At 41.9% G+C, this 27,282-nt stretch overlaps 1 protein-coding gene across 2 annotated transcripts in view; it reads right to left on the minus strand.

Annotated features, from left to right (window-relative positions):
* The window catches only part of ALPK2 (alpha kinase 2), a 41,771-nt gene extending 15,620 nt beyond the window's left edge, over window positions 1–26,151 (minus strand). For both annotated transcript variants that reach the window (XM_048931552.1, XM_048931553.1), the window contains exons 1-6: window positions 25,932–26,151; window positions 14,088–15,765; window positions 7,387–10,255; window positions 3,766–3,913; window positions 1,074–1,201; window positions 947–982 (exon numbers count right to left, since the gene is read on the minus strand). In XM_048931552.1, the coding sequence (XP_048787509.1) occupies window positions 947–982; window positions 1,074–1,201; window positions 3,766–3,913; window positions 7,387–10,255; window positions 14,088–15,452 (4,546 nt within the window). In that variant the 5' untranslated portion in view covers window positions 15,453–15,765; window positions 25,932–26,151. The remainder of the gene's footprint in view (window positions 1–946; window positions 983–1,073; window positions 1,202–3,765; window positions 3,914–7,386; window positions 10,256–14,087; window positions 15,766–25,931) is intronic.
* Window positions 26,152–27,282: the final 1,131 nt, after the last annotated feature.

The raw sequence follows: 27,282 nt of genomic DNA on the forward strand, positions 1-27,282 counted from the left end.
AAAAAAAAAGGAAAGATATCTAGCAAAACATGGGCTTCCCATAGTTTACTGTGGCAAAACTCTTAAAATGTCTCTGGCAGACTGTCTGCAGATCTGTAGAATCCTGGACGTGTTTGGTCATTGCATTTCAGCCTGAAAATTTAAAGGGATCGTATGCTACAGCTGAACCCAAAGCTACGCATCACCTGAAGAACCTACAAGTCCAACCACAGATGTGAATTCTGAGTATTCCTCAGATCTCCAATGAACTTTCACCTGGACTGTATCATGCATAGGCTTATCAATTTACACAGTGCCCTGTACCTTCATAAATGCACTTTCCTCAACAGAATTCAAGCCCAAGTTCTAAACAGCTGTATTCACATAATTACCCAAAATAATAAGACCTCACTGGATGAAGCCGTAAGAAGCCTGGTCTCACCCCATACCTAACTCTGCTTTGAACAGAAGATGAGCCCCTAGGGTTCCTTCCAGCCTGAATTGTGATACAGTCCTATAAGTGGGTGAGAGATAAAAACCAAAATTATAATGCAGAGCAAATTAGGAGACTCACCTGAAGCTGGTTACACTACTGCACTCCAGCTATTTGCTAACCAACTACAGTTCACTACAACTGTCTTAGCATGGCTATTCATTTCCTTATGCAAAGGGTTCCACGTCTGAAAAGCTCCTTAGAGCTCACTCTGTGTCTTGGGCCAAATTCACTAGGACAGTGCAGCTTCTTAGTAACTTCGTAAATTCTTAGATAACAATAAGCAACAATAAACCCAGTTCAACTGAATGTAGAAAGATTTGAGAATAGTTTGTACCTCAAAATCAAGAGCCTGCACATTTTGGATGACTAAGCTGCTAATTATTTTGGCTATGTTTTTTCATCCTTTTTTCTATTTGGAAGGAAGAAGGAACAAAGATTTAATCACACAATTTACTAGATGCATATGCTTACCTTCAAAATTCTGAAAATTTGAGAGATGTTCCAAGACTGCAAAGAAACAAAGAAAGAGACTTTCAAGAAATATGAATGGAAACTGTCATTGTCGTTAGTACTAAATGAATTATAAACTAGTATTTACCTTCAGAAGTCAGATTGAACTCCGCAGTCACCCTTCCGTATGTGTTACTCAAGCAGCAATAATACATTCCTTGGTCTTTGTTACTGGCTTTAGCTATTGCCAAAGAGACGGGAGAGTCATCCTGGGCACTGGAACAGAATATGTTCATTTTTCATGTGAATATTTCTAAAAGATATTTCCATGTATGTGTCCCTGAAATTTCTGTCTATGTCGTAAAGACTTATTCAAAACAGGTGCAAGAAGATAAAATATTTTATTTATTTCAGCCTCTTAGAAGCATTCATTCTATTAAGTGCTTCACAATAGATTTTCCTACTACACTCTGAGATAAACATAGCTCAACTAAATTTGTATACAAAGAATTAAATCAGATATTAATATAATATTCCCATTCATATCGTGGCATATACATAAAGTACAATGGTGCTACAAGAAAATATAAATCTTCCTGTTGATACATACAATATTTGGAAAACTGTGCATTGGAATATTTGGAAACACTGAGCACTGACTGATGTGACTGGAAGCAATAGGCTTTGTGCTGACTGAAAACCAAGCCTGATCCTGGCTTTGCACAAGTTAGCAAAGTTTCAGTTTAGCTCACTATATGGTTAAGTTTTGGCATGTACATCAATAAATCTTGTGCAGGATTGAGTATTAAAACTTGCTGACTGAATTCAATCCGGGTTAGTTAAGAAGAGGTTTAATTAAGAATGTATTTATTACTCTGCTGCACTTTGGAGCCAATGTGCTTAACCACTTTTATTTTCTTGTTCTCAGCTGGTGTCAGTTTTAGAAATACTTCGTCTGTTTTCCCTGTGTTTACAGATTCCCCCCCATTTTTCCAATAATGTCCAGTTTTTGCTTTGTATTCTCTGTTCTTCTGTGCCCCTCCCCATTCCATCTTTGTAATTTCTCACTCAGTATTTCCCACTCATTTGCTTTCATTTTTCAAGCTAGATATTTGCCGTCTGACATCTGTGTATGCAGCTTCAGTGATGGACCACCAGCAAATGTTATTGGAGAGGGTGCAGTGGCACAGGAGTGCAGATGCAGTACTTACAGATGCAAGCTAACTCTGGAAGCAGTAAAACCACAGAGAAACAGTGCTATGTCTAAGCACAATGCTTTTCCTTTTAAACCACAAAGATCTTCAACTGCACCACACTGGATGTCCTTGGAAGTGCTTCTCAGCAATCGCAGACAATCCACACATGGATTATGGAGACTGGGCTACTGTGTTTTAAGTCTTCTTTGAAGTGAATTAGTGAAGGTGTGCACAGTTTTGTTGGTATTCTTGCCAGCATTAAGTTTCATGAACTTTGGAACACTGGGGAACTAATTCTACCCAACACTAGCTTCTAAATGAACTGACTTAGCATCTATTAATGTCACTATCAGTATGTATTTTTCAATACATTTTCCAATATATTGACAGGTAATAACATTTTAAAGATTTGTTGCATAATTTCTTGCAATTACTTCCTATTGATAGAAAAAGTTAAGATATATATGATCCACATTATGTAATCATAAAGATTTATGTATATTTCCAATGGAACAAACAGTGCTTGGGTTCAAACAAAGCTGTCAGAACTACTGGTTGGATTTCAGCTTCGATTAAAGGGAGGCTTAAAGGGAGAACTTTACTGAACATTGTGCAATAAAAATGGTAACGACGAGTCTCTTCTGATTTGTTATCACATATCGTGTTTAACAATGCAAAACTAATTCATTCTTCATCATTGCAGTGTTTCTTCATTAAAACACAGCGAAATTACCTAGCACGTAATATTATATGGTAATATCCACAGCCAACGTGATAACACAATAATCAAAAACAGTTTGGGTAAAATGACAAGAATCAGGATGACATGGGAAGTCTCAAAAATTCATATTTGCTCTCCACTTAAAATAGTATCTTAGCAGATGCCTTGCTATAAAAATTCCAGATTAAGCAGAATCGTGCCTTCTGGAGGAAACAACTTTCCTTCTTTTGCCTTGAGTAGTGTTGATTTTGATTTTTTGAAACACAAACGAATTTCAAGAACTACGTTTTACAAAAAATTTACTGCACAGTGGAAAAAAAACCTTGTTTCATAAAAATGTGGTTTTAGGACACGCTGGAAATGATCCCGATAAAGACCTCAAGAGGCCTTTATTTTCCACCCTTCTCGCTGCGCTGCCTCTAGTCACTTGGTGTCAAGTTCACTGGCTGCGTTGATGGGAGAGATCATTTTCCTGAAATACAACTCTGTCTTTTAGTCCAATCAGCTTCAAGCTCCATTTGATACAGAATATGAAGTTCAAAGAGTGATCACTTCAAGCTCTACGCTGCATGTTAGTTGGTTCAGCAGTTCATTTCCAACACACGAGGACAGCCTGCCACATTAACCAGGCGTGTTTATATTGCTTGGCCTGGAGGCTGAAACTTCATATGAGCTTTTACTGCACTTGAAAGTTCCATGAGACTGGTTATGAATGAGCTGAGAGGAATTACGAGTGATGGAATGCAAACTAGAACAAATGAATGCACTGTGTGAAGATACGCTTTTTAATGACTCTGTTAATATATTTTGTTCACCAATAATACTGATGCTGTTACTACATTTAAAGAGTCAATCGCTGCCAAACAGAGTATTTTCACAGCAGCTATTCAGAAGCTGTCAGCCTGACAAAAACGTTCACTTACTTTCTCTGCAGCTGAGCTAGTAGCTTGGAGTCTTTAGTCCATGTAATGGTGGAGTCTCCATGAATATCTCCAAACTGACAGCACAGCTTGATATTTCCAGAGCAGTCGGGGAATAGCTCCGCTTGGATTTTCTGCAGCAGCTTGGGAGCTTGAAACAGAAGAGCTGTAGTTTAGGACTGGAAGATCATGAGAGCGTTTTGGAATTTTAATGGAATTCCAGACTGTTCTGCACACGCTAACACCATGAATCCAGCAATACTGGTAAAGAGCCACATTTTTTTATAGTACAGAGACCCAAGGGTTTAAAATAGAGAGGTTTTAAAAGACTAATTCAGTGCCCCCACAGTCAGTGGAAATGTTTTCAATGCAAAGACATTCTGAATTTATGGAATAAAACCAAGGGAAGCTCTATTTTGAAAGGGCAACAACATAAAATGAACTCTTGCTCAGAACACGTTCTCACTGACTGAATGGGTAGCTAGTTTTGTTGGTACAAGAACAGACGCCACAAAGGTCCAGCACACCATGGGGTTACAACGTTAGAATTCACCTAGCTGAATTCTTGTAACTGGTGCATTTTTTAACCCACTCACAGATTTTGAGAGAAACTACTCCAAGTCCCATGAGGCACCCGGTCTGCAGGGTGCTCTTGTGACACATCTAATCCACACTGCCAGCATTGGTTTTTATTGTAAGGTGCAGCGATGGTCCCATTTCCTTCAAACACAGCTGGAGGGAGGAACCCACGATCAGCGGTTAGATATTGGCTCCACCAATAGCAAAAGCACTTGGCAATGGCAGTGGCCTTTATTTCCGTCTCCAAATAATTCATTTCCTGCATCTAAAGCAAGTCACAGAGTCACAGAGCCACAAAATGGCCACAGTTGGAAGGGACCTCAAGGATCACGATGCTCCAACCCCCTGCCACACGCAGGGCCACCAACCTCCACATTTCATAGCAGCCCAGGCTGCCCAGGGCCCCATCCAACCTGGCCTTGAACACCTCCAGGGATGGACGGGGCATCACAGCCTCTCTGGGCAGCTGTTCCAGCACCTCACCACTCTCATAGCAAAGAACTTCCCCTGACATCCAACTGAAATCTTCCCTCCCTCAACTTCAAGCCATTTCCCCTTGTCCTGCTGTTATCTCCCCTTTCCAAAAGTTGATTCCCCTCCTGTTTGTAGGCTCCCTTTAGGTACTGAAAGGCTGCCATGAGGTCACCCCACAGCCTTCTTTTCTCCATGCTGAACAAGCCCAGCTCCCTCATCCTGTCCTCGTAGGGGAGGTGCTCCAGTCCCCTGCTCATCTCTGTGGCTCCTCTGGACCCTCTCCAACAGCTCCCTGTCTTTCTTGTACTGGGGGCTCCAGACCTGGACACAGCACTGCAGATGGGGCCACACAGGAGCAGAGCAGAGGGGGACAATCACCTCCCTGTCCCTGCTGGCCACCCCTCTGCTGATGGAGCACAGGATGCCATTTGCTTTCCAGTCCCTACTTTCCAGTCACAGGACTTGGTACTTTTACCAAAGATGGACCACTGTGCAGAGACAATCAATTATTGAGGTTCCAGAAGGAAAATATCCTGCCCAGCTCAGGGAAGGCCCTGATGGCTCAGCTCCCTGCTCAGGCACATGGCTGTGGCATCAGGAACCCATGGCTCAGGGTGTAGGCTGGAGCCCGCATGATGTGTCCTGGGCAATGGTGCTGGTCACAAAGCCTGAGAGAGATGGGGAGAGTCACTGTTCGCCTTGAGAAAAGAAGTTAAGAAATGGGTTTTGCTTATTTTTGTTGTGAGAGGGAATGGACATACGCTTAGGGAGAGGTTTGGGAATCATGACACATCCCTGCACTCGAGTGAGACATCCCTGCCAGGCGTAAGGGATGCAACATGCTGGGTGTCGCATTTCCTGCCGTGTTAATTCTGCTGCAAGCTGAATGAGCTGGCATGACACTTCTCTCTCAGGAATCCCCATGCCAGCAGCCTAACTTTCCCCCTCTAATGCCCAAGGAATGCTGAATCCGACCCAAGGGGTCAGGCACCTGGGATTCACTGCTATGTTTGCCTTGTAACCACTTAAGTCCTTAGGCCTAAGAACCTTCATGAATCAGGGCTGAAATGGCGCAGAGAGTATGTGACAGCACTGGAAATAGAACGAAAGGCTCCAGTTTTCCTGCCCTGGCCACAGAGCAATTTCTGTTGGAGGTGAAAATAATACAAAAGAGAATGTCCTCAGTGAATGCCACGCTAAGCATACCAGCCTCTCCATAACGCTGGGTAAAGGACCATGCAGACACTCTGAAGTATAAACACACACTGACTTCAGGCTGGACTGCAGCTGGTCAGAAGCAGAAGAAAATCCAGCTCAACAGTGAAAAGCTGAATGTTTAAAACATTCTTCAAGTCCAGGCTTAGACACCTGGAAAAGCTAGGCTTTTCTCAGTAGTTGCTGTTTTCTTGTTATACTTTGAAGGAATGTGTCTCTCCTTCTCCCATACACGAGGTTCTCTGGTAATTTCTGATAGAGCTCTGTGCTTCCAGTTACCCTTTTTGGGCCAGCAGACATATTAGCAGACCTCCTTGTACAAATTCACACCATGTCTAGCCTTTTTTCCTGCTCAGTGTAGCTCATCTCCCATCATTCCCTTTCACAGTCATTTCTCGTAGGCAAAAACACACTTGCAAAGGACACATGTGAATAAAGTTGCTTTTTAAAGTCTGATCAGACTGCACTTGAATTAGAATCTCTGACAAGTGTCACAGTTTTTTAGCTTACCTTGAGTCACTGTTCAGTCTTATCTGATCTTTAAAATTATTTCAGCATATGAACATAAAAAGCAACATTAAAAGGTGAAAGAAAGAGCTTGATCCTTGCAAAGTATCCATAGAAACCACAAACATCTCATCTGTCTAGCTGTTACACTGCTGCTCCCATCTGCATTTCGTTTTATCCATTAGCAATCTCCTAGGAGCCCTGATAAACAACCTTCTTCTCATTTCATTTCTGTGCTTTTTTTTTAAGGTCAGTTTAAAAATGCTAATTTCATCAGTGTCATTTTTGAGCAATAGCAGTGAGAAGGAATGCAGAACCAGCCATCAGTCATCAGATAGAACTGCAAAACATTATGTTTATTGGTGGCACTCTACTAGTAACAATAATACTTTGCTAGCAATAAAACCATTTCAAAATCAAGATAGCGTAATTGCATTTAGGAGCCACCGTGTAGGAGCATAACTGGGAACGCTGCCCGTAGGAACATAACAATGTGATAGTACTGGGCTAGCAGCTGCTATACTGTGCTGTCATGTGCTACCACCATGCTATCCACCTCTATAGTAACTGACTTGAGTTGACAAAGAAGTAGCTAATTCAAAAAGGATATGAAGTTCATAAATATATTTGCCAGGTAGGAAAAGGATTCTAGGGAGATATCAGTTCTGTGGCATAGGGATACAAACAGTTAAGTCATCACAGTGAGAAATTAACATCAGTGATGGCAAGACACTTCTGATTGATGCGATTTTGACTGAAGAAGGCTTGCAGTGTGTTTAACCATTATTATCTTCCTACTGAAGACTGAAGGATGGGAAAGGACCGAAACAAAAATCAGTTTTCTCTTACCTTTGCTATCCTTTTTTGAAATCAGCTTCCTTTGCTCTTTTTTGTTTTCTTTGTAGACGATGTTGGCCTCACTTTTAACACAGCTAGGATCCTTACTAGCATTTCCCCTCTCTGACAGTCGGGGCTTCTTTGATAGTGTTGCTGGAGGTAATTTCTTCTTTGCTCCAGTGGCTACATTCCCACTCCTTGCTATGTGTTGTTTACATTTGATGGGCTCAGGCTCAGCAACAGTTGGTAAAGTCTGGCAGGACTTCGATCTTTCTTGATTCTCTAGCCTTTTTGCACTAACAGGGAATGGATCATAGGCGGTCAACGCCAGGGAGTATGGCTGAGTAGTGCTGTAGGGTGGTTGCCTTTGAAAATAGAGGTTGTCTCCTGAATCAACTGGTGGCAAACCAGCTAAACCATCTGCTGCAGTCTCTGGTGTCATGACTTCTCCATCTTTATGACATTGAGTAGGCTTAATTGAATAGTCAAACTCAGTCAGCTTGCTGGAAGAGGTCAAATCAGGAGAGGTCTGCTTAGTGATATTATTGCTAATCTGTCTCTGAGCCTTGGAGCTAATTAAAGTGTGCAAAGGAAACTTCCTTTCAGCATCGTCTGGGCTGTACTCAATAGCTCTTTGAATCTCTTGCTTGTTTTCACTCAAGTTTGCTCTCTCCTTGTGTGCTTCAGGTACCTTGTGGAACTCATCCTGCAATGCTTTGCAGAAAGTTCCCAACTTACTCATTTTTTCGTCTACTTTGACAACAATTTGTGTGCATTCTGCTTGTGCTTGACTTCCTGTGCCAGACGATCCCATTGCTGACAAACTGTGAACCATGCCCTTTGACTGATTTACAGGTATGAAGAATGGTGATGTTTCTCCTACGGTTACTTGCTGGATGTCCATCTGATTGCTGCCATCTCTGTAATCATCGTTTGCTATGTTGCTGTACTCATTTTGAACTGCTCTTGGCAGCGGGGTACTCACTGATGCTGATGTTACATTCCCATTATTTGAAGAATCTGGTTTTAGCTCTTCATGAGACTTAAAGGTGTTGTCAAGGAAAAATACCTGTTGTTCTGACATGTTGGGAGGGGAAGCTGCAGGCTGACTCTCTGAAACCTCTCTAACTCCTGAGCTGCAGGAAGTTTCAGCCCTTTGTTCATCAGCTATGCAAATGCCTCTCTGTTCTTTTTCTGTTTCACTTGGTTCATACTGGGGCACTTCTACACAAAAATGTGTTAATAAGGGATTCTCAGAAGAGGGAGTGAATACAGTTTCTTTTTCCTGTAATTCCGTCATTTGGCATGAATTGTGAGGTAGATTCTTACATGTTATGTTTTCAGGAGTCTTAATCAAATTGGGCAGTTTCATTAGGTGACTGTACTCTGCATTAGAAACAACTGGAACATCTTGACAGCCATCATTTCTAAAAAGATGATAACTGCCAGAATTAGTGCCATTTTGTGCATTCAAGTCTGAGTGATTTCTTCTCTCATGCAAATCACCTTCACAACTTTCATGTATGGCGTTAACAGAAGTGTGTTTTCCATGTGTAAACTGATGGGTATTTTCACCAGAGGAACTACTGGGGAGAACAAATTTCCCTTCAGGGAAATATGTCAGTTTATTTCTTGCTGGATAGCAGTCTTTAAAATGACAGTCATCTTCATCTGTGCTCTTAGTTATAGTCTTATTTACCAAGGGTCTGTTCTGCTCAGTGTGAAGTAATTGCCTACTTGTCCCGTGTGACTTATCTAGCACAGAAGCTGAATTTTCATTGTCACTTGCTAAATTGCTACTCTGAGTACTTTTTAATACTTGAAGGGATTCCACATCACGTGTCTGGAAAGTGTTATTAACAGCAAGCTTTCCTTCCCAAGAAACCGTCATTCGAATGGATCCATTATTGTCAGTTATTATTTGATTTGGCTTCTTCTCCAAACACACCTCTCTATTTAAGACATCTTTTGAAGTACAAACAGGTAGTGTTTCTGCTTTATTTCCACTGCTAGAACTTAGACACGTACCATCTGCTTCTGTGAGAAAAACATTTCCTCTGGATACACTGTTATATGCTTCATCTGTTTTCGGTAGGATATTAGAAACGCTGCAGTCTTCTTTCTCTGTTCTTTCTCTAGTAGGTGGTTGTGTAATAGGTTCCTGCTGTTCTATCAGATTTTGAGGCAAAGGATGATCAAAACAGGTCTCCTGCAAGAAGTTCATTTCTGTGACTCTGGTATCTGTCAGCCTCATTTCTAAACTTGTGATTCCACAGTTTTCAAATGGGATTTGACAGTCTGAGTCATCTTCGTGAAAAAGTTTCCACAGTTTGTCATGCACTGCAGCTAAATCGGCTTCTCCTTTGCACCCAGGTTCTCCAGATTCCAGAACTGACTGGGGATTAGCTTCAAACAGGGATGCATCACATGATATACTGCAGAGAGTATCTGTGTCATTGCTGTCACGTGAGTCAAAATCAAACCTTTGTCCTCTCTCCCCTGGCTCATCACATAGCTTTGCAGAAGAGAGAACAGCACATAAACATTCTTGTTTATCAGGAACAGAGTCTGTGTCCCATAAAGGAAAAGGTGGAGTGTCATTCTTAGACTTGTTGTCATTACTACTAATACCCGTTCCTTGTTCCCAGAAGACTTGTTGGTGACAACTCTCTCTCTTATCACAAGGAGCATCGTGTTGAGAATAGGCCTGTAAATTTGCATTTTTTGCTTGTGATGTCTTCTCAGTACAGAGTGCTTCTGAAGCTGAATGGATGACTCCTACACTCTCGCAAGTCATGAAGATGCCTTCCTTTTCTGTTTCAGGCTCTATACGTTGTCTGTCACAATTTCGGGCACAGGTTTTAAGACTGTCACCTTGCTTCTACAAATAAGAAAGAAAAAGAAACATGATGGAATTGAAAATTAGGATTGTTGCTTGGCACAGACCCAAACCAGAATCTTGAATTGAAATGCATCTGATTATTCTGTTGTTGTTGTTGATTCAGTTTTTATATTTGTCAATACCCATAGTTTATGAATAGCTTGTCCCTCATCAGATCAGGGTGCCCAAGGCCCCATCCAGCCTGGCCTTGAGCACCTCCTCTAGGGACTTTTCAGAGCAGCCTGTGCCAGGGCCTCACTGCCTTCATAAATCTCCCCTTTTTAGTTTAAATCTGTACCTCTCATCCTATCCATTCTCTGATAAAATCCCTCTCCATCTTCCTTACAGGCCCCCAAAATGTGTAGTAACTCTTACTCATCAGTGGTTTGGGGCGTCAGTCCTCACCCTTTGTATTCACTGCTTGCCATTAAACCTGTTCCTATCTGACAGCTGTTCACTGGCCTTCAAGAAACCATTTGCTGGATTTCAATCTGATCCCCCTTGAACTGATTCCTATCACAGATGTACAGGCACCCTTTCGATTTCCTTTTCTTCTTCTGATGTATAACACAATTCCTTCCTTCCCTTACTTATCCCCACGTTTCTTCTTGCTGCTCCCAGCACACACCCTTTCTTTCACGGCAGTGTTGGAACACAGTGCACAGCTGCATTTCTGCACTCACTAAGCTTAGCCTCCTCAACAAAACACGCAGAACTGCAGTTCTCCATCACACATGGCAGCTCCTAGGATATCATACAGCAGCAAATCTTTGCCAGTACCACAGTGGACAATTTCACTGGCCTATGCAATTCTTGCAGTTTTGGCTGCCCTGGAATCTGACAAAATCCTCTTGTTCGCTGCCAGACTACCCAATCACATGGATGATTTGTGCCAGTCTTCCTTCCCTACTTTGCTATAATGAAATTCAGAAATATCTAGAGGTGATATAAATTTAAGGATAATCAAACTGAGTTGTAACTCAAACTTTATGAGAACAAGCTGTTCTGACTTGATAGAGAACAAAATAATCAGCAAAGAGAATCTCTGGCAGGATGAACAGAGGATCTGGCAGGATGAACAGCAGGAAAAAAATCCTCCATAAATAGCTAAAATCCTCCATAAATAAGCTACCACGACATATCATTCTTCATGAGCTAACAGTATAGACAGTAAAAATTTTGCTTATGCCATGGAATCTCTCTGAACCTCCCAGTTCCAGCAGGACTTTAACTACAAGTCATATGAAGAGCAGCTGAAGGAACTGGGATTGCTTTGTCTGGAGAAGAGGAGGCTCAGGGCAGGCTTTGTTGCCTTCTCCAACTCCCTGAAAGGAGGCTGTTGCGAGGTGAGTGTTGGCCTCTTCTGCCAGGTAACAGAAATAGGATGAGAGAAAATGGACTCTTGTTGCACTGAGGAGGTTCAGATTGAGTATTAGGAAGAATGTCTTCTCTGGAAGAGTGGTCTGGCTCTGTAACATGTTGTTTAGGCAGGTGGTGGAGTCAGCATCCCTGGAGATCTTTAAGAAAAGGGTAGACGTAGCCCTCAGGGCCATGGTTCGGTGGGAAATATTGGAGGTAGGTGGATGGTTGGTCTAGGTGATCTTGGAGGGTTTTCCAACCCTTCATGATTCTACGATTCCATGCAAATCACTGACATTCAGTAGGCCAGATGATGCCGGCCCTGAATGAAATTCAGGAGGGTCTCATGCTGAGGGTGCTGGCTGAATACTAGGTAAGGATGGCATCTTGAATGAAAACTTTGCAGACCTGAAGCTTCCTGGCTCTCTTGCATGTGATATCATACAGCCCATACCGTTGTTTTTTTTGTTATATTATTAGGTTGTTTTGCAACATTAAATAAATACAGAATTTCACCTGGCACTAGACCAGGAAGGGCGCAGGAAGAGTCAGCAGCTTCCCACTTTGTCTATCTAATGACAGGAGGTCACCCAGGACAGCAGCTGGACAGGACAGACTGCAATTTCCAGTAAGAGGCTGCTTGGCATCGAGGAGAATGGGAAAGAAAGGAAGTGTAAATCCTAGAGTAATTAGTGCTGTTGCTCCATGGCTGCTATGTAGCTCTAAGCAGATCTGATCCATCCCACAGAGAAGGAAAGCAGAAAACTGTTCAAAAGTGGTTACCGATGATTTTTCCTGCAAAATGTCCTGCAGAGCTGTCCCAAACACGGAGCTCCAGCTAATGCAACCGTGTGCTTCTACGTAAACCTCTGTGCTGCAATAGGAGGTTGATTCTCTCTAGCCTTTCTTAGGTTCCAGTAGCAGATTGTTGACGAGTTTCTGGCTTTCTGTATGGGTCTTGTGAGAAGCTGCCCACCTATTTCTTGTGTCGTGGACAGTAGGTTCTAGATGGGATAGATTATTTGGTTCCCTGTCAAGATCACACAGTTTGGAATTTACCTCTAAATTTAATCCTCATGCTCTTCGTGATTTAAAACCCGGGTTTGGGGTTGTGGTAATACATAGCCCATTTCTGTGCAGGCATTTCTGTCCTAATTTTTAACTAATATAGAGTTTTAGTCATGGATGCCCGAAGAATCCCTATTGACTGCAGGTAGAAAGAATCTTAACTAGCCAATCTGAAACCTGGCCATGGAACTTACACCAGTGTAAGCTGCTCTTTACGAGTTCTGGTATTTAAGTTATTGCACTGCAGTTGGAAGAAGCGAAAAAATGCCTCATGCAAAGCACAGCAGCACAAAACATCAGGAAATTATTAGTCAGTCGATTTCAGTAGGGGACTGTTCTCTGTCTGTAAGTACATTATGCGCTGCTAAAATGTGATGGGAATTTTATGTACCATAAAAACAGAGAAACTTATGGATGCTTTTCAGGCGTAAGAATTTAGCGACTTTTGATTGCTTAAGGCACTCCAGTGACCAGATTATGGTCAATCTCTGATTCTCAGCTGGGAGACATTATTAAAGAATATAAATGAGGCAGAGCTGCAGAATTGGAAAAAGCTTGTGTTTATTTTTTTATAACTTATTTTATTTTTTTTTTTGTGCACTCGGCTATGTACTTTAAAATCAGTAAAGTGAGAATATTTATGATTTAATACTCATAAATATGTATCTTCAGGCTTCACTATCAGAAATAAAAAGTTTGACCCAATTCTCACTTAGGGAAGTTGGTGGAGCACCGTATCAGTGATACAGTGCTGTCAGCATGCCGATTTCCCACGTCAATTTCCAACTACATAAAATATGTATGTCCTTGGAGAGCATCAATTTGGTGGCCTGATGTGTTATTGCTTTTTACATTTCCACTGGAATGTCTAAACTTTTCATTGCTTTACTTTTAAAAAGAAAAGCAGAGCTCGATTTATCTCCGTAACATTAATGCTCTGGATTAAATTCCCCTCCTTGGTATAAATTCAGAGTAAACCTTTGTCGATGTTTAAAGCTTCCAGCACCATAAATGGAGACAATTTTGTTCTTCGAATATAAACTAAAGTAAATCAAGCTGTTCTCTGCTCACAAAAGAGATGTGAGAAACTTTCTGGCTGAAAGAAACATTGCTTTGATAAGACCTGTGCGATAGCCAAAATATCAGATTTCCCTATCCAGCTGTCCAGAGTCCCATTAGTGCCTCTTACTATTATCAGTCTCACTCTATAATTAGAACAGCTTATGGATTATTTGGGCCTTTTTCAAAACCAGATTTCCTTCCCAGACGTAGCTGTCATTCAGAAGTGCATGAATAGTATCTTTCAAAGTAATTTAAATTTGCATTATTTTGTGACAAACAGGGATGAAAACCATTCAGATCAGTAGAACAGCTCTTACTATCAAATGATAAACACTTTACTTACCCTGGGTGAGACGTTTTCATATGGCACCTGATTTTGCTCAGACAAATCCCACGTCCTTTTCTGTTCCCAACGAGAGTCCTTATCTGCCTCTTCTGTATGACACAAACCAGCCTGCATTTGCAAGCTTTCTGTCTCCTCACAGATCTGTGTTGAAAGGACACCTTCCTGACTTGGGAACAAAGCGCTGGATTCAACTTCTGCTGCAGTCTGAAAAGACTGACCTATATTACTTACATATCTGCAAAGCTCTTTAGGATTCAACAACTTTAAAAGGTTTCTTCTTAGACTTTCTGTTAAGGTAGAGACAGCATGCCTTGCATTTTCTTCCAGCAAATTTCTTCTCCCTTCTTCTGGTATCAGTGAGCTTTCATCCACCAAGTCTGTGTCTATATTGCCTCCTGTCATTGTTTCTGAAGTCAGATTTGTCAAAGCAGCACCTGTGTCACCAGCAGAGAAGTCCGCCACTGCATGCGCATTATCCGCACTCCGTGGTTTATCGGTTGAGAAACCTGCAGCTGACTGGACACTTCCATTATCTTTTCCTTCCATTTTAAGATAGTCATTTTCAAGGGCTGCAGGTGCAAGTGGCACTTTACAGTTCTCTTTGTCTTTCAAACCAGTAGTTTTCTCTCGGTGTTGTCCAACAGTGAGAGTCATCTCCGTCTGCAGAGTGGACTGGCTGTAAGTAGAGGGGTCTCTCCTTACATTTACTCCTTTGAATTTTGAGTGATGACCACAGAGGCCAATGGTGGTATCCATAGGCGTAGTGTTATCTGACACTTGAAACAGGCACGGCATTTCACTGAGGAAGTAAGCACACCCATCACAATCCTTACTGAGCTTTAAATCGTCTTCATCATCGCTTTCTAATAAAAACCTTAATTTCTCTTCCCAGATTTCATTGTCATGTACCGTCAGCACATCTGAACATTCTAAGAACTCGAGGCCATAATCATAAAGGTCATCACTTATACTGGGATGGATCTCCAGAATGCTATCAGAATTTTCAGAATCATCTGTTACAAAATAATTCAGATTTACTACGGGACCGTCCCGCTCACTCAGCAGGGTGTTCCTGGCTAGAGACCTGTGGAGTTCAGTCTGTTCACATGCCTGGACATCTGCCAGGGAATGGCCAGAAACAAAGTCTTCCATGTAAAGGCAGCAGTTGTCTGCACAATCACTGAACAGATCTGTAGGGTGGGAATGCACCTGTCTGCTGCAATTTTTCTCTGCTTTTCCAGCAGCGACACAGACCATGCTGTTAAAATTACTTAGGACATCACCATTCTGTGATACATCCCTTGCACAGCAAGTATTTTCCTCCGTGTTAAATAAGTTTTCAACACCTGTGTTGTCTTCCATGTTATGCAAGTATTTTCAGGATTCCTCACATCTGAACAATACTTTCGAGCTTCTTGTGTAATAAAACACTGATTTTTGAAGAGCTAGAATTTGTTGAAATTAACGTGGGGTCATCCTCGTAGGCATAACTCTTGTGCTGTGAAAAATGTTCCTCATTCTGCTCATTTTAGTCTCAAGTTTCCCTCATTCAGGTCAGCAAGAATTCTGGGGAAGCCACGATTTTTGTGCATCATTCAGCAAGAGTTGAACAGGTCAGCCTAGCTGTCAGTTCTCAAACGCTGTCCCATAAAGTGCAGCATCTTGCTCTGTGCACCTGCAGATAAGAGAAATCTTAAGTTTAAAATTATTTTTAAAATGATATGACGTATTTTCTAACAGACAGTAAACTGCCACATAGGTTCAAGCATTTCCAAAAAAGGAGTCGCCGTGATTTAAAAATCCAGACCAAGCATTACCAGCGGTAGCTGTAATCCAGTTTGCTGTGCACAGCTACTCACAGGGGAGACGTTGCAGCTGTCCAAAGTGATTTGTGCTGGGAAGCAGAATCCTTCAGCCTGCCTGCACAAATACACGGCAGCACAGAATATGCTTTCGTGCATGTCATGTAGACATTTCTAAATGCTAACAGAAATATGCAGACCAATGCAAATATTGACAGAAGCGTGGCTTCCACAGGTACTATATAGCTGCTGTGCTGATAGTCACATTGGCATCATAGAGACGTGTGTGTATGTGTGTATACATATAAATATACATGTGAAGGAAATAGGTGGGGAGGAAGTATCATGTGGAATGCGATTCAAAGTTGCATTAAATGTCATGATTTAGTAAAGGGACTCAGTAGGTCAGGTTGATGAACAGGCTCAACGACCTTGAAGGTCTTTTCCAATCTGGATGATTCAATGATTCTGAATTCTACAATACGTTTGTAGCGATACCTGGAGAAATCATCTGGTTAAATTTCATTGGGCTACTTGTGCTGAGAGCTATTCTGTGGCTTGATGTTTGCCATTTCTATGGTGAGAGAAATGGAATGAGGCTGGCCAACTCCAATTTCCTGAATAAATCTTACTTTCAAACAGTTGTGCAGTAGCAAAATGGTACAGCAAAACAGAACTTGGGCAAAAACAAAGTGAAATACACCCGATGTCTTCCATCAACAAAATAACTAAAAAGCTAAGTAGTATGCAAACATCTGTCTTGCAAAAACAAACAAACAAACAACCTTTTATTTTTCAAAAGATTCCAAAATCTAAGGATTTTAGGTACTTCATGTACTTGTACACTGCTAGAGGCATTCTGGGTGATTCTTCACTACATCTTTTCCGTAGGCCACAAATTCCCCCACCAGAGTAAACCATTTGACCTCAGAAAGGATGCCAAACTACATATTCTGAAAAATGATGTCCTGCTGGTATTAACAGAGCTGGTGTGAAGGAAGGAACAGCAGGAAAACCTTCCCTGCCATTCTGCCCATCTGACTACATGACATAAAGACACCTCTGCTCGTTCTCCCTTTCCTTCCCAGCTTCTTCCACTGCGACATTTCCCTGCTCCCTCTCACAGCTGCAAGGTGCCACAGCTCCTTGCAGACACCCATCAAAGTCAGTAAGAAAATACGAGGGGAGCTAATGGCCAAGGAGCAAGGTGGTCACAAGGCTTGCTTGGAATCTGCCTCTCGTAAACAGCATAGTGCAGCTGGGTATATTTTCATTTCCTTCAAGGAAACCCTACCGTGGGCATCTTTTCCAGAGAGTTCCTAGAAGGGGAAAAGCAGGATGAGAAGAATTTAAAGGGAAGGATATGGGATGCTGTCCTCCGAGGGAGAAGGAGAAGGGAGTGGGAAGAAGAAAGGGAGACGAAGATGGGGAGGAGAGAAGGAAGGGAGGGGGGAGATGGGGAGGAGAAGCCACACGGTTGTTCTGGTGATCTCCATGGAGGCACAGGGCAGGAGCTGAGGTTGATGCCTCCCAGCGCGCCACCTTGGAGTCCAAGAAGCAGTCTGTTTCAAGATCCATTGCAACAGAGGCTTCCCTGCCTCAGGTGGCAAGAAGAAAACAATTCATGCTTATTGTGGTGGTTTAAAATGATGTGGGCACCTGCTGGCTGGGCCAATACCCTACGCTTGCTCCATGCAAGTGTTGAACATCAGTTTAGACCCTGAGTGCAACCAGAGCTCGGAGGAAAAATGCGATGGGTCCCATTATCTTCAACCTTTCAAATCTATGATCACATTTTGCTTTCCATTTCAACTCTGAGAAATACAGATATTTAACAGGAAAAGATGGAGCAGTAGAGATTATTCTTTCCATCACCCATTTGATTACAGGGTCATGAACTAACCCCCAGCACTCATGCATCACCTCATAAATACATATTTGCCTAATGTTCCCTGTTGCATTCTTTTAAATCTGCTTTCATCTTTGCTTTTCTGAAGACCAGATGCCTCTTTCCTCTTTTTTTTTCTTTTTCTTTTTTTTTTTTTTTTTTGAGGGAATAAATTATTTTAAAAGCAATTTCCACAGATGAAAAGAGCCTTGGCAACAATTTTTAACGTGTATTGGCTCATGAATACTTTTTACCAAAGCAATTGTACTACACAGTTATCATTATCTTAGTTCAGCTGCATTTTGACATTAAGGGGAAAAAATGCTGTCAGATTTATTGATATGAAAATTATACTAGATTGCCGTGCATTTTGTCAGATCCAACAATGGAAACTAAAGGAAAATAATGCTCCATAGGGAAAATGGCAATAAATTATGCTTTTCCACCAAAGACGAAAACATTATTTTTCTTTTTTAATTTGGAGAGAAAATAGGAGGTATTAGATATAATTCCAATTTCAATTACTGGCTTAAAATCTGTAAAAAGAACTGCTAGTATGATACTCTCTGCTTTTCAAGAGAACATGTCGCAGAAAAGACTAAACAAAATGCACCAAGACGAACTGGAGGTCATAACAGTTTATCATCAGCAATTGGCTAACGACCTGAAAACGAGCTCAAATCCCCTCATAAACTAGGCTTTGAATCTTTGGTGGAAAGACAAGAGTACTTAAGGCATAAGGGTGCTCTGGTCGCCTGATTCAGGTCTTGTTCTGGTCACCAATGACACCATCTGCTGAGTCAGGTACATGATAGCAGGAGGACAGAGAAGGAGAGCTGGGAGGAGTAGTTAAGGTTTGAAGAGCAAATGGAAAGAAGGTTCTTGTTTTGGATCTCTAACGAGCTGCCATTGCATTTCCACCTGCTGTAGAGAAAAGGAGAGGTTATACCCAGACAAGTTGGCTTTCCCTTTCCCCTTCCTCCACCCATCAAACAGATTGGCCTCCACTACATGTAGATCATGCCTGACACAGTGCTTCACAACCACCTGCAGTCTCCCACAGAAATGAAGCATACAAGTTGTGAAGTTGTATCTGCCTGGCAACCCGGAGATGCTAGGGCCGAGTTGCTGGGTGTGTTTCTCTCTGCATCTCGGTTGGGATGGTACTGAGCACACTGCCCTAGGAACCAGAGTAAGGAAATGCAAGCATCAACATGAAGATGGCAGCTTGAGAGCTGCAAACTGCGGCTGGACACGACTTTGGGCAAACAGGACTGGCAGAAATCTGTAACAGTCAGATTAACATGGCAGTAACAGGCCGTGCAGATGAAGTAACACATTAAGCAGAAGAATGGCTGGTAACAAGTATAGAAATGACTAAAACAGTCAGTCAACATTTCCATAAGGAAAACAGTAGAACAAATTCAACTCAATTATTCACACAAACACACAAATGCTTTTTCATTTAAAATCAATACTTCATTACAAATCCATACTGTTTTTTAAAAACTTATTTACAGTGAACACTTGGTTTGAAATTCCAATTTTATATTAAAAAAAAAAAAGATTTTTTTGATCTAATTTTCGTGTAGATATCAACTTTCTTCTCCAACTTGAACCTTGTCTTGAAACCTTTTTTAATTTTAAATATTTGATTATTTATTCCAATTGAGACAAACGTGTTTTTGAAAAATTACCCTTTAATACGAGAAGAAACAATGTCTTAACTGCCCTTCATTTTCAATATCAGCCATTTTGCAGCTGGTCCTGGACACAGAACCGCCCCTAATTATTTCCTAAGGAACTGTAAGCTTAGCTCAAATGTTGGCAAAGTTTTTTTAAGTGGCAGAAATATACAAAACTTGGTTAAATAGTGGAAGTTAATTTTCCTCTCCTGTATCACAGTCTTTTCCTACTTTGCTTCATTATGAGCAGAAGGGATTTCATCCTTTCAAAGCAGTTTTAATCCACAGGAGTGTTTCTACAAAAAGATCGCGCGTTTCATAAGTTTAGGAGAAAAATTTGTGTTTTCCTGTTTGTTGCTTCTGGAGTTAAAGCAAAAAAACTCCCTCTGATATCTCTGAAGTTTTTTCTCTTGTCTCCTACCTTTCTCCATGTAATCTGTTCTCAGCAACTGCCCACACTCACTTCATCCTATCACTCAGAGGCACCTGTGCATGCCATGCCTGCAGCACTTGCCCGTGCCCACAGATTGCCTGCCCTCTTATCATAGGACACCAGTCCTCGTGCCAGGGACCATTCTGCGTCAGCACAGGATAAGCACAATGAGCACCTGGTCCACGTCTGTATCTCACACAGTACAACGGTTCAGTGACCGATGCAAACATGCTTTGACATCAAAACCTCCACGTGAGTACAGCTGCATGCGTCCTGCAGATGCCCGGCCTCACGCCCACCCAGCACAAAGGGCTGGGAAAGAAGAACCTGCCCCAGCCCACGCAGGGTTATCTTAATTCAACACATGGAAGGAACGGAACTGACAACCTTCAATTGCCTCACGTTAAGAAATACTCTTCCCCCAGCTGGTATTTTGGCTTTCATATTCCAGGATGACACTGGGTCTGGGATACCTGATAATTCAAGAAAAGTGGCTAGCTAAATAAATAATGAGAGCTTGTAACCTCCCCAGACTTCGTGCATCTTTAGTAAATTAGCTGCCACTGTCAACACTTGCTGGGCCTCTCAACATCTGGTGAACCCTTTTCACTTAACTGGTCAAGGATTAAATTTGATTGCATTTCTGTGCACAAACTTACAAATGTGCAAGTCCACCTGCAACAGGCACATTGTTTTTTTATTGCACATTGTCATGACTAATATGAAATTTGTAGTTGAATCATTATTTCCTATTGACTTTTTGGTCTGTACTCCTTAATTCACTTTGTTAATCAAGAATCCCGTGATGTATTTTTGAAGGCTCTGTGCATCAGCCAGAGTATGAAAATCTCAGTTTTCAGTTTCCAGAAAAATAAAACTTTAAACCACTGGCCGACACAAAGAGGAGAAACCTTGAAATGATGAAAAGTAGAAGTGCTAAAATCAAAAGGAAACTAGAGGTGCATTCATGTCTATTTTTGTAAACTGCATGCTTTTTAAGCTGCAGCCCATGAATGTCCTGAGTCCTGATGAGGCATGTGAGCACAGCCTGATGACAGGTGAAGTGCAAATTCTCAGACACATCAGTTTTAGTCCAGCAATTCAGGCAGTGCAGTTCAGAACAGATTTGTGCTCTTCTAGACTTCCTGTGCTGATTTCAAGGAAGCACTTCTGCACAGCTTTTCTCAATAGATCTCTGAAATTCCCAAGTTCTTGCTTTTTTTTTAACCCCACCGTGTTGTTACCCTTTCTTCTTATGTTCTGTGTAAAAACAGAGACCTTGCAAGCAGACGATGAGGAGATTTGACATGCACTTCCCAGGAGTGGCAATCTTCTGCACTGGCAGCCTTATGCAAGAATAAAACACAGAATCACCAAGGGTGGAAAAGACCTCCAAGATCACCCAGTCCAACCATCCTCCTACCACCAATATTTCCCAATAGATTACCACGTGCCTCACTAAACACTTGAACACCTCCAGGGTCGGCAACTTCACCACCTCCCTGGGCAGCCTGTTCCAGTGCCTGACCCCTCTTTTGAAGAAGTTGTTCTTCCTAATATCCAACCCCTGGTGCAACTTGAGGCCATTCTCTCTAATCCTGTCAAGAACTACATGGGGATAGAGGCTGACCCCCACCTCATCATCACCTCCTTTCACTGGTTGTATAGAGTGATGAGGTCTCCCCTGAGCCTCCCCTTCTCCAGGCTAAATGACCCAGGCTCCCTTAGCCGCTCTCCATAACACCTGTGCTCCAGACCCTTCAGAGCATCGTTCCCCTTCTCTGGACACAGTCCAGGACCTCCATGTCTTTCTCATGGTGAGGGACTCAAAACTGAACACAGTAATCAAGGTGCGGCCTCACCAGTGCTGAGTACAGAGGAATCAACTCTTTTCTGCTCCTGCTGGTAACACTGCTTCTGATGGGTGAATGTTAATGCTACACAGCTTCACGGATGAGTTCTGAGGTCCATACATGAAAAGTGAGACTGAAATAATTGCAGAGTTCCAGTGAAAACGTGTTGGATATGACTTTTAGTGTTCTTACTTCTCTCAATGTTACAAACACTAACTTAAATCAGACAGGTCTGATGAAAGAGGTATGTTCCACAACCAGGGCTGACAGAAGGGGTGGGGTGCAGAGGGAGATTCTCCTCTACCAGGACTGAGATCTTCATTGATTTTTTGTTTTGTTTGTACCTTTTTTGGTAGGCTGAATGTCATCACTGACTGGAAAATGAATCTACATTACTCTAAATGAGTATAGGGAAAGTCTTGAATACACAGGAAGCATAATCTTTCTCCTGTTTACATATCTGTATGTGAGGAAGACATCAATACATGCTGGCCTACTCTGTTAACACTTCTCTATCAAACAGATCATGTTTGGAAAGTCAGTAACTTATCTGCCCCACTGTTCATCTGGAGATACCTGGGCTGAAAGAACAAATTCCCCAAATGCCATCATCTTTCTAGTATTACCTCCACTCTAAAGTCTGGGATCTGCTCATTTGAAAACCAATCCCCAAGACCATTCCATTAAACTTTATGCACCAGTAGCTCCTTCTCCTTTCTATACACATATATTGTTAATCCCCTTTTAAAGGTGTTTTCTTGACAGGTAGCTGACCACAAAGAAACCTGACCGGTATAACCTGTCTTCATGGAAGATAAATGGGGAAGAATTCCAAAAAATCCCATTAATAACCACAAAACCTTGCTTTGTGATGAGTAGAAGTGGTCATATACGACATAGATCCAATCAATAACCTTGTTGACGGTAGGATTATATAAGATACTATATAAAAGAAAAGAAGGAGGACGCAGCATCAGGCCTGCTTGGCTCAGGCACAGAACAAGCATATGGGACATAAAGGAGCTCTGTCCCAGCCTGGCCGTGCTCTCAGTCTGTGTACAATACTAAGGAAAGCAAAGGTACTTTCATCTAGACACAAACAAGAAAGTTTGGGGTGAGGGGTTGGCCACAGGATGGCTTTTTTGTGTGATTTATTCCTATGGCACTCAGGGAAACTGGACTTCATATGCATTTTTGTTAATAAATCAGATTGAACTGTTTAAAGAATAGGCATGAAAAGCCACATACCACTGTCACAGTGATTCTTAGAATGCATATGTGAAAAATGAAGGAATAACACAGTTACTGCAATAGCTTGTAATATAGCAAATAAATTGCAGTAGCAAAAACAACATAAAATGAAACGTCACAGTTTATGAAGCTGTCACTTTTACGACCATGACTCTTGGGTTGATTGCTGTTTTATCACGGCGACTCTTGGTGTGCAGAGATAGAAAGACAGCACGCGCTTAGTCTGTCCAATAACCTTCCATGCTGTGGCACTGCACAAACAGCACCCATGCTGCCGTCCAGACATCTCTGAAATCCAAGTCTTTTGCTCACATGCAGACATGTTTCGAGGTTAATGCCTCTCATTACAAGACACTGAGGCCCTGCACTGTATCCAGAGAAGGGGAATGAAGCTCTGAAGGGTCTGGAGCCCAGGTCTTACGAGGAACAGCTGAGGAAACTGGGATAGTTTAATCTGGAGAAGAGGATGTTCGAGGGAGAACATCACTCTCACTCTCTCTACATCTACATCTCTCGTCACTCTCTACAACTACCTGAAAGGAAGCTGTGGTGAGGTGGAGGTTGGCTTCTTCTCCCATGCAACCAGAAATAGGATGAGAGGGAACAGCTTCAGGTTGCGACAGGAGAGATTCAGGTTGGACATTAGGAGAAATTTCTTCTTTGAAAGAGTAGTCAGGCACTGGAACAGGCTGCCCAGGGAGGTGGTGGGGTCACCATCCCTGGAGGTGCTCAAGGAACGTTCAGACGTTGTAGAGAAGGACATGGTTTAGTGGGAAATATTGGTGGTAGGAGGATGGTTGGACTGGGTGACCTTGGAGGTCTTTTCCAACCTTGGTGATTCTATGATTCTGTGGTAATTCATTCTACATCCTCCCTGCAAAGTTTTATTAAATACCTTATCTTGCTTGCTGAGAGTTTGCATGCAGTTTATATAGCTATAACATTCCTCTAACATCCCAAATTCCATCCACTCTGGATGCACATCCAGACTGACAAATCTTTTGCATTTAGGAATTCTGCTTTTTTCCTCCCCATCCAGGCCACCTTCCACAGACGTTTTTCACCCCGTAGTAAATTATCAAAATTTAGCATTTTTCTCCTCACAAGACAAAAGAAAACAAGACACAATTTTTCAGCTGAAGAAAAGATCTACAATAGAAACAGACATTACATTCCACTTTAGATATATATATATTTTTTTTCCATTATGTATTACATTTTCTATGGGGAAATTCACACAGTAAGTTTTTATTTATGAAACTTCCTTTGGAAAGCTGAATTTTTCCAAACTTCCTTTTCCAGAAAGTTGGCCATGCATGTTTTTCACTATTGACGTGCCTACTCTCAAGTTCTTTTTAAAAACCTTTCATAGAGTATAAATCAAACCTTGCACTGAAAGTTTTCTTCTAAGTTTTGTCAGCATGTTTCTGAGTCATTTTTCAGGGTGTCCATCAGGAACAAAATTCCATGTGAAATTCCTGATCCACTTTCCCTTTCCCCTACATGACAGAAGCTTTCCAAAGAGATTTTGCAACACAGCCATAAAAACACATTCCAAGAAAAAGTTGTTCCTTTCTGAAAACGCTGTGATCGTGACCACATTCTTCAAAGTTACATTTCAAAAGTTAAAACTTCCAAGGCGACAAAAACCACAATTCTATAATTTAATTATAATTTGGCATATTAGGATGGCAAGCATTTGCAGAGCTGTTTGCTCACTGCTGAGTCTAATATTCGATGGAGTAATAGTGAGAACCATGCACAAAAGGATTTACAATGACTGCGTTCTCTGTGTGTTTCTGTATCTCATAATACTGAAATTCTGACTCACTTCTGTCTGGAATCTCTAATGCTAAATAAATTTGTATTTAGCTCAGCACTAAATACAAATAACAACTATAATCCTATTCTCCTTTTAAAAATACTTCAAATCACGGTGATTACATAAAATATTTAGAGCAGCATGCCTATCAAAACGCCTACAATGTCAGAAATGAAAGTAGCAAAATACCACGCAATCTGAACCAATTGTTGCCTATCTATTGTATTAACAAGCTCTGGATGAGAAAAACATCAGCAAAGTTTCGGCTGTTCAGAAACCAGGCACCTGCAAAATGTGCCCTTGGCAAACACACTGAGATGTAGCACGCTTCTTTAACTTCTGACATCAGAGATGTTTTGAAAACTTACAGTAGCACACTACCCATTGTCAACAGCAGCATAAAGAAAGCACCACAGCTATAGCTCCTTGGCAAAACATAAGAACAAGCAACCTCTCAGTGTACGCCTAACGAAGAGCTTAATATAGAGTAATTAAAAAAAGCAATCACAGCACAGCTCTTAGCACTGATCTGTCTTAATCTATTTTTAACATTTGTCAAGCATCTGACACTGTCAGCATGAGCAATTTGTGCATGCAAGCAAGGGACCAGATTTTTATTTTTATTTTCTTTTTTTTTTTGAGGAATGGAGGAAATTCATGAGTAGCAAGCAGTGGGGCATGCAGTATGTATTCAGAAAGAATAAAATGCCTATTTCTGGACACTCAGCGTCACTTACACATTCCTTAGAGAAGGAGGTGCCTCATGAAAGGCTTTTGCAATTTTGTTCCCCTTGCTGAAACTTAATGGAAATATCACCAGAGTGTGATTTCCAAAACATTTAGCTGAATTTTACATGCAACATGTTATCAAACATATTATCAAAACTATGTGCTGCAAAACAAACCGACCACCTCAACTCATTCTAAATCACTGTATTTGTGCAGAGCATTAGGAATAAAGTAACTTGCTCTTTGCTTGTTCATCTTTTACGACCAGCTTTCTATTTTCTACAATAATTTTTCTATTTGCACACAGGGGAAATAAGCAACCACGTCACTATAAAACTACAAGCAATTTGACCTCCCAAACCAGAAACATGCACTTACCCTTCTGTGCTCTCTTTGTGCCTTAGCAGCGGACCAGGTCTGCAGTTTGACTCTGAGCTACAAGATAAAAGACATTTAGTTCAAGCATTTCGGTTCCAAGCTGAGAAGCTACACGAAAGCTTCAGTGTTGCTTTGCTAGCGTGACCTTAGCATAGTGAGTCTGATCACTGCAGTTTGTCTTTTAGGAGAGACTATTTCATTACACGTAGCAGATGGCTCTTCCTGGGAAAACCTCTGCCAGAGGCAGAGCGCGAGCTGGCAGCGAGGAGGGCAGATCCTGCTTCACAGAGGGCGACCAGCATTTCCTCATGGCCCTGGGAGAGAGGAAGTATTGGCCTTAGGTTTTTCATAATAAGGCTCTGGGCTCACTTTTAAAGCACATGCTTCAGGGTACTTAACTTCTTTGCTAGGCATGGCTGAAATTTCTGACCTGCTTGAGGTTGAGCAAGCAAATGTTCTGCCAAATGCTGAGAAAATTTGAACAATTACCCCAACGGATAGGCTGAGGGAGCCAAAGTGAATAGTGAACTTTCAAAATTAATACACACACAAAAAATCACCTAACAGTTCACATTTCTCAAAGGCAGTGATTATCCAGTGCATACCTAAATGAACTGTGAAGTGAAAAAGGTGATCCCATGTCAAGAAGCCAGCACTCCTACAGGAGGAATGCATATTAATTGCTCACAGGGCTCTGAGCTCAAGGAGTGCAGAAAAGTCTGAACAACCAGTTCAGTGCTGTATTCTTTCCTGACTGTTTGAAAAAAGAACAGCTGAAATGCTGATTGCCAAACGCATTGCTGAACAGTTCTCACTCCCAGTGCTCTCCCGACTGGGGGTGATGGCCAGAAAACTATTCAGCAAAATCCAGAGCACGTACAGCTGCTCCCCTCTAGAGAGCAGCAGGGATATCTGTGATTTATTTCATTATTTCATGGTTCAACAGTCAAAATAATCCCCAAAGAAATAAGCAACCAGGATTTGGGACCGCCTTCCAGCTGAGGTAACTGAACTGCTTGCCACTGTGTGGAGATGGGCAACAAGGACAGCGTACAGCCTAGGGTGGGTGCGGGAGCCAAATTCACCATCCTATCTGTATCCACATAGCATACATACATGTGTTTTTTTGCGTCTAAGTTGGGAGAAACACTCGGTTGACTCTGCAGGACAACACCACCCAGTGCAGCTCCTCCGTGTCTAACTGCATGCATTGATCCTTGGAGGTGCTGGGTCCCAGATGCCCACGGCAGACAGTCGCTATCGCCTGCTCTGCAGTGTGCTCTGCCTTAGGCTGGGCAGCGGGCACTGCAAGCTCACGGGCTGCTTCCAGCACTGCATCTGAGTGTGCATA

The sequence above is a fragment of the Lagopus muta genome, chromosome Z (assembly GCF_023343835.1).
Source record: "Lagopus muta isolate bLagMut1 chromosome Z, bLagMut1 primary, whole genome shotgun sequence".
NCBI lineage: Eukaryota > Metazoa > Chordata > Aves > Galliformes > Phasianidae > Lagopus > Lagopus muta.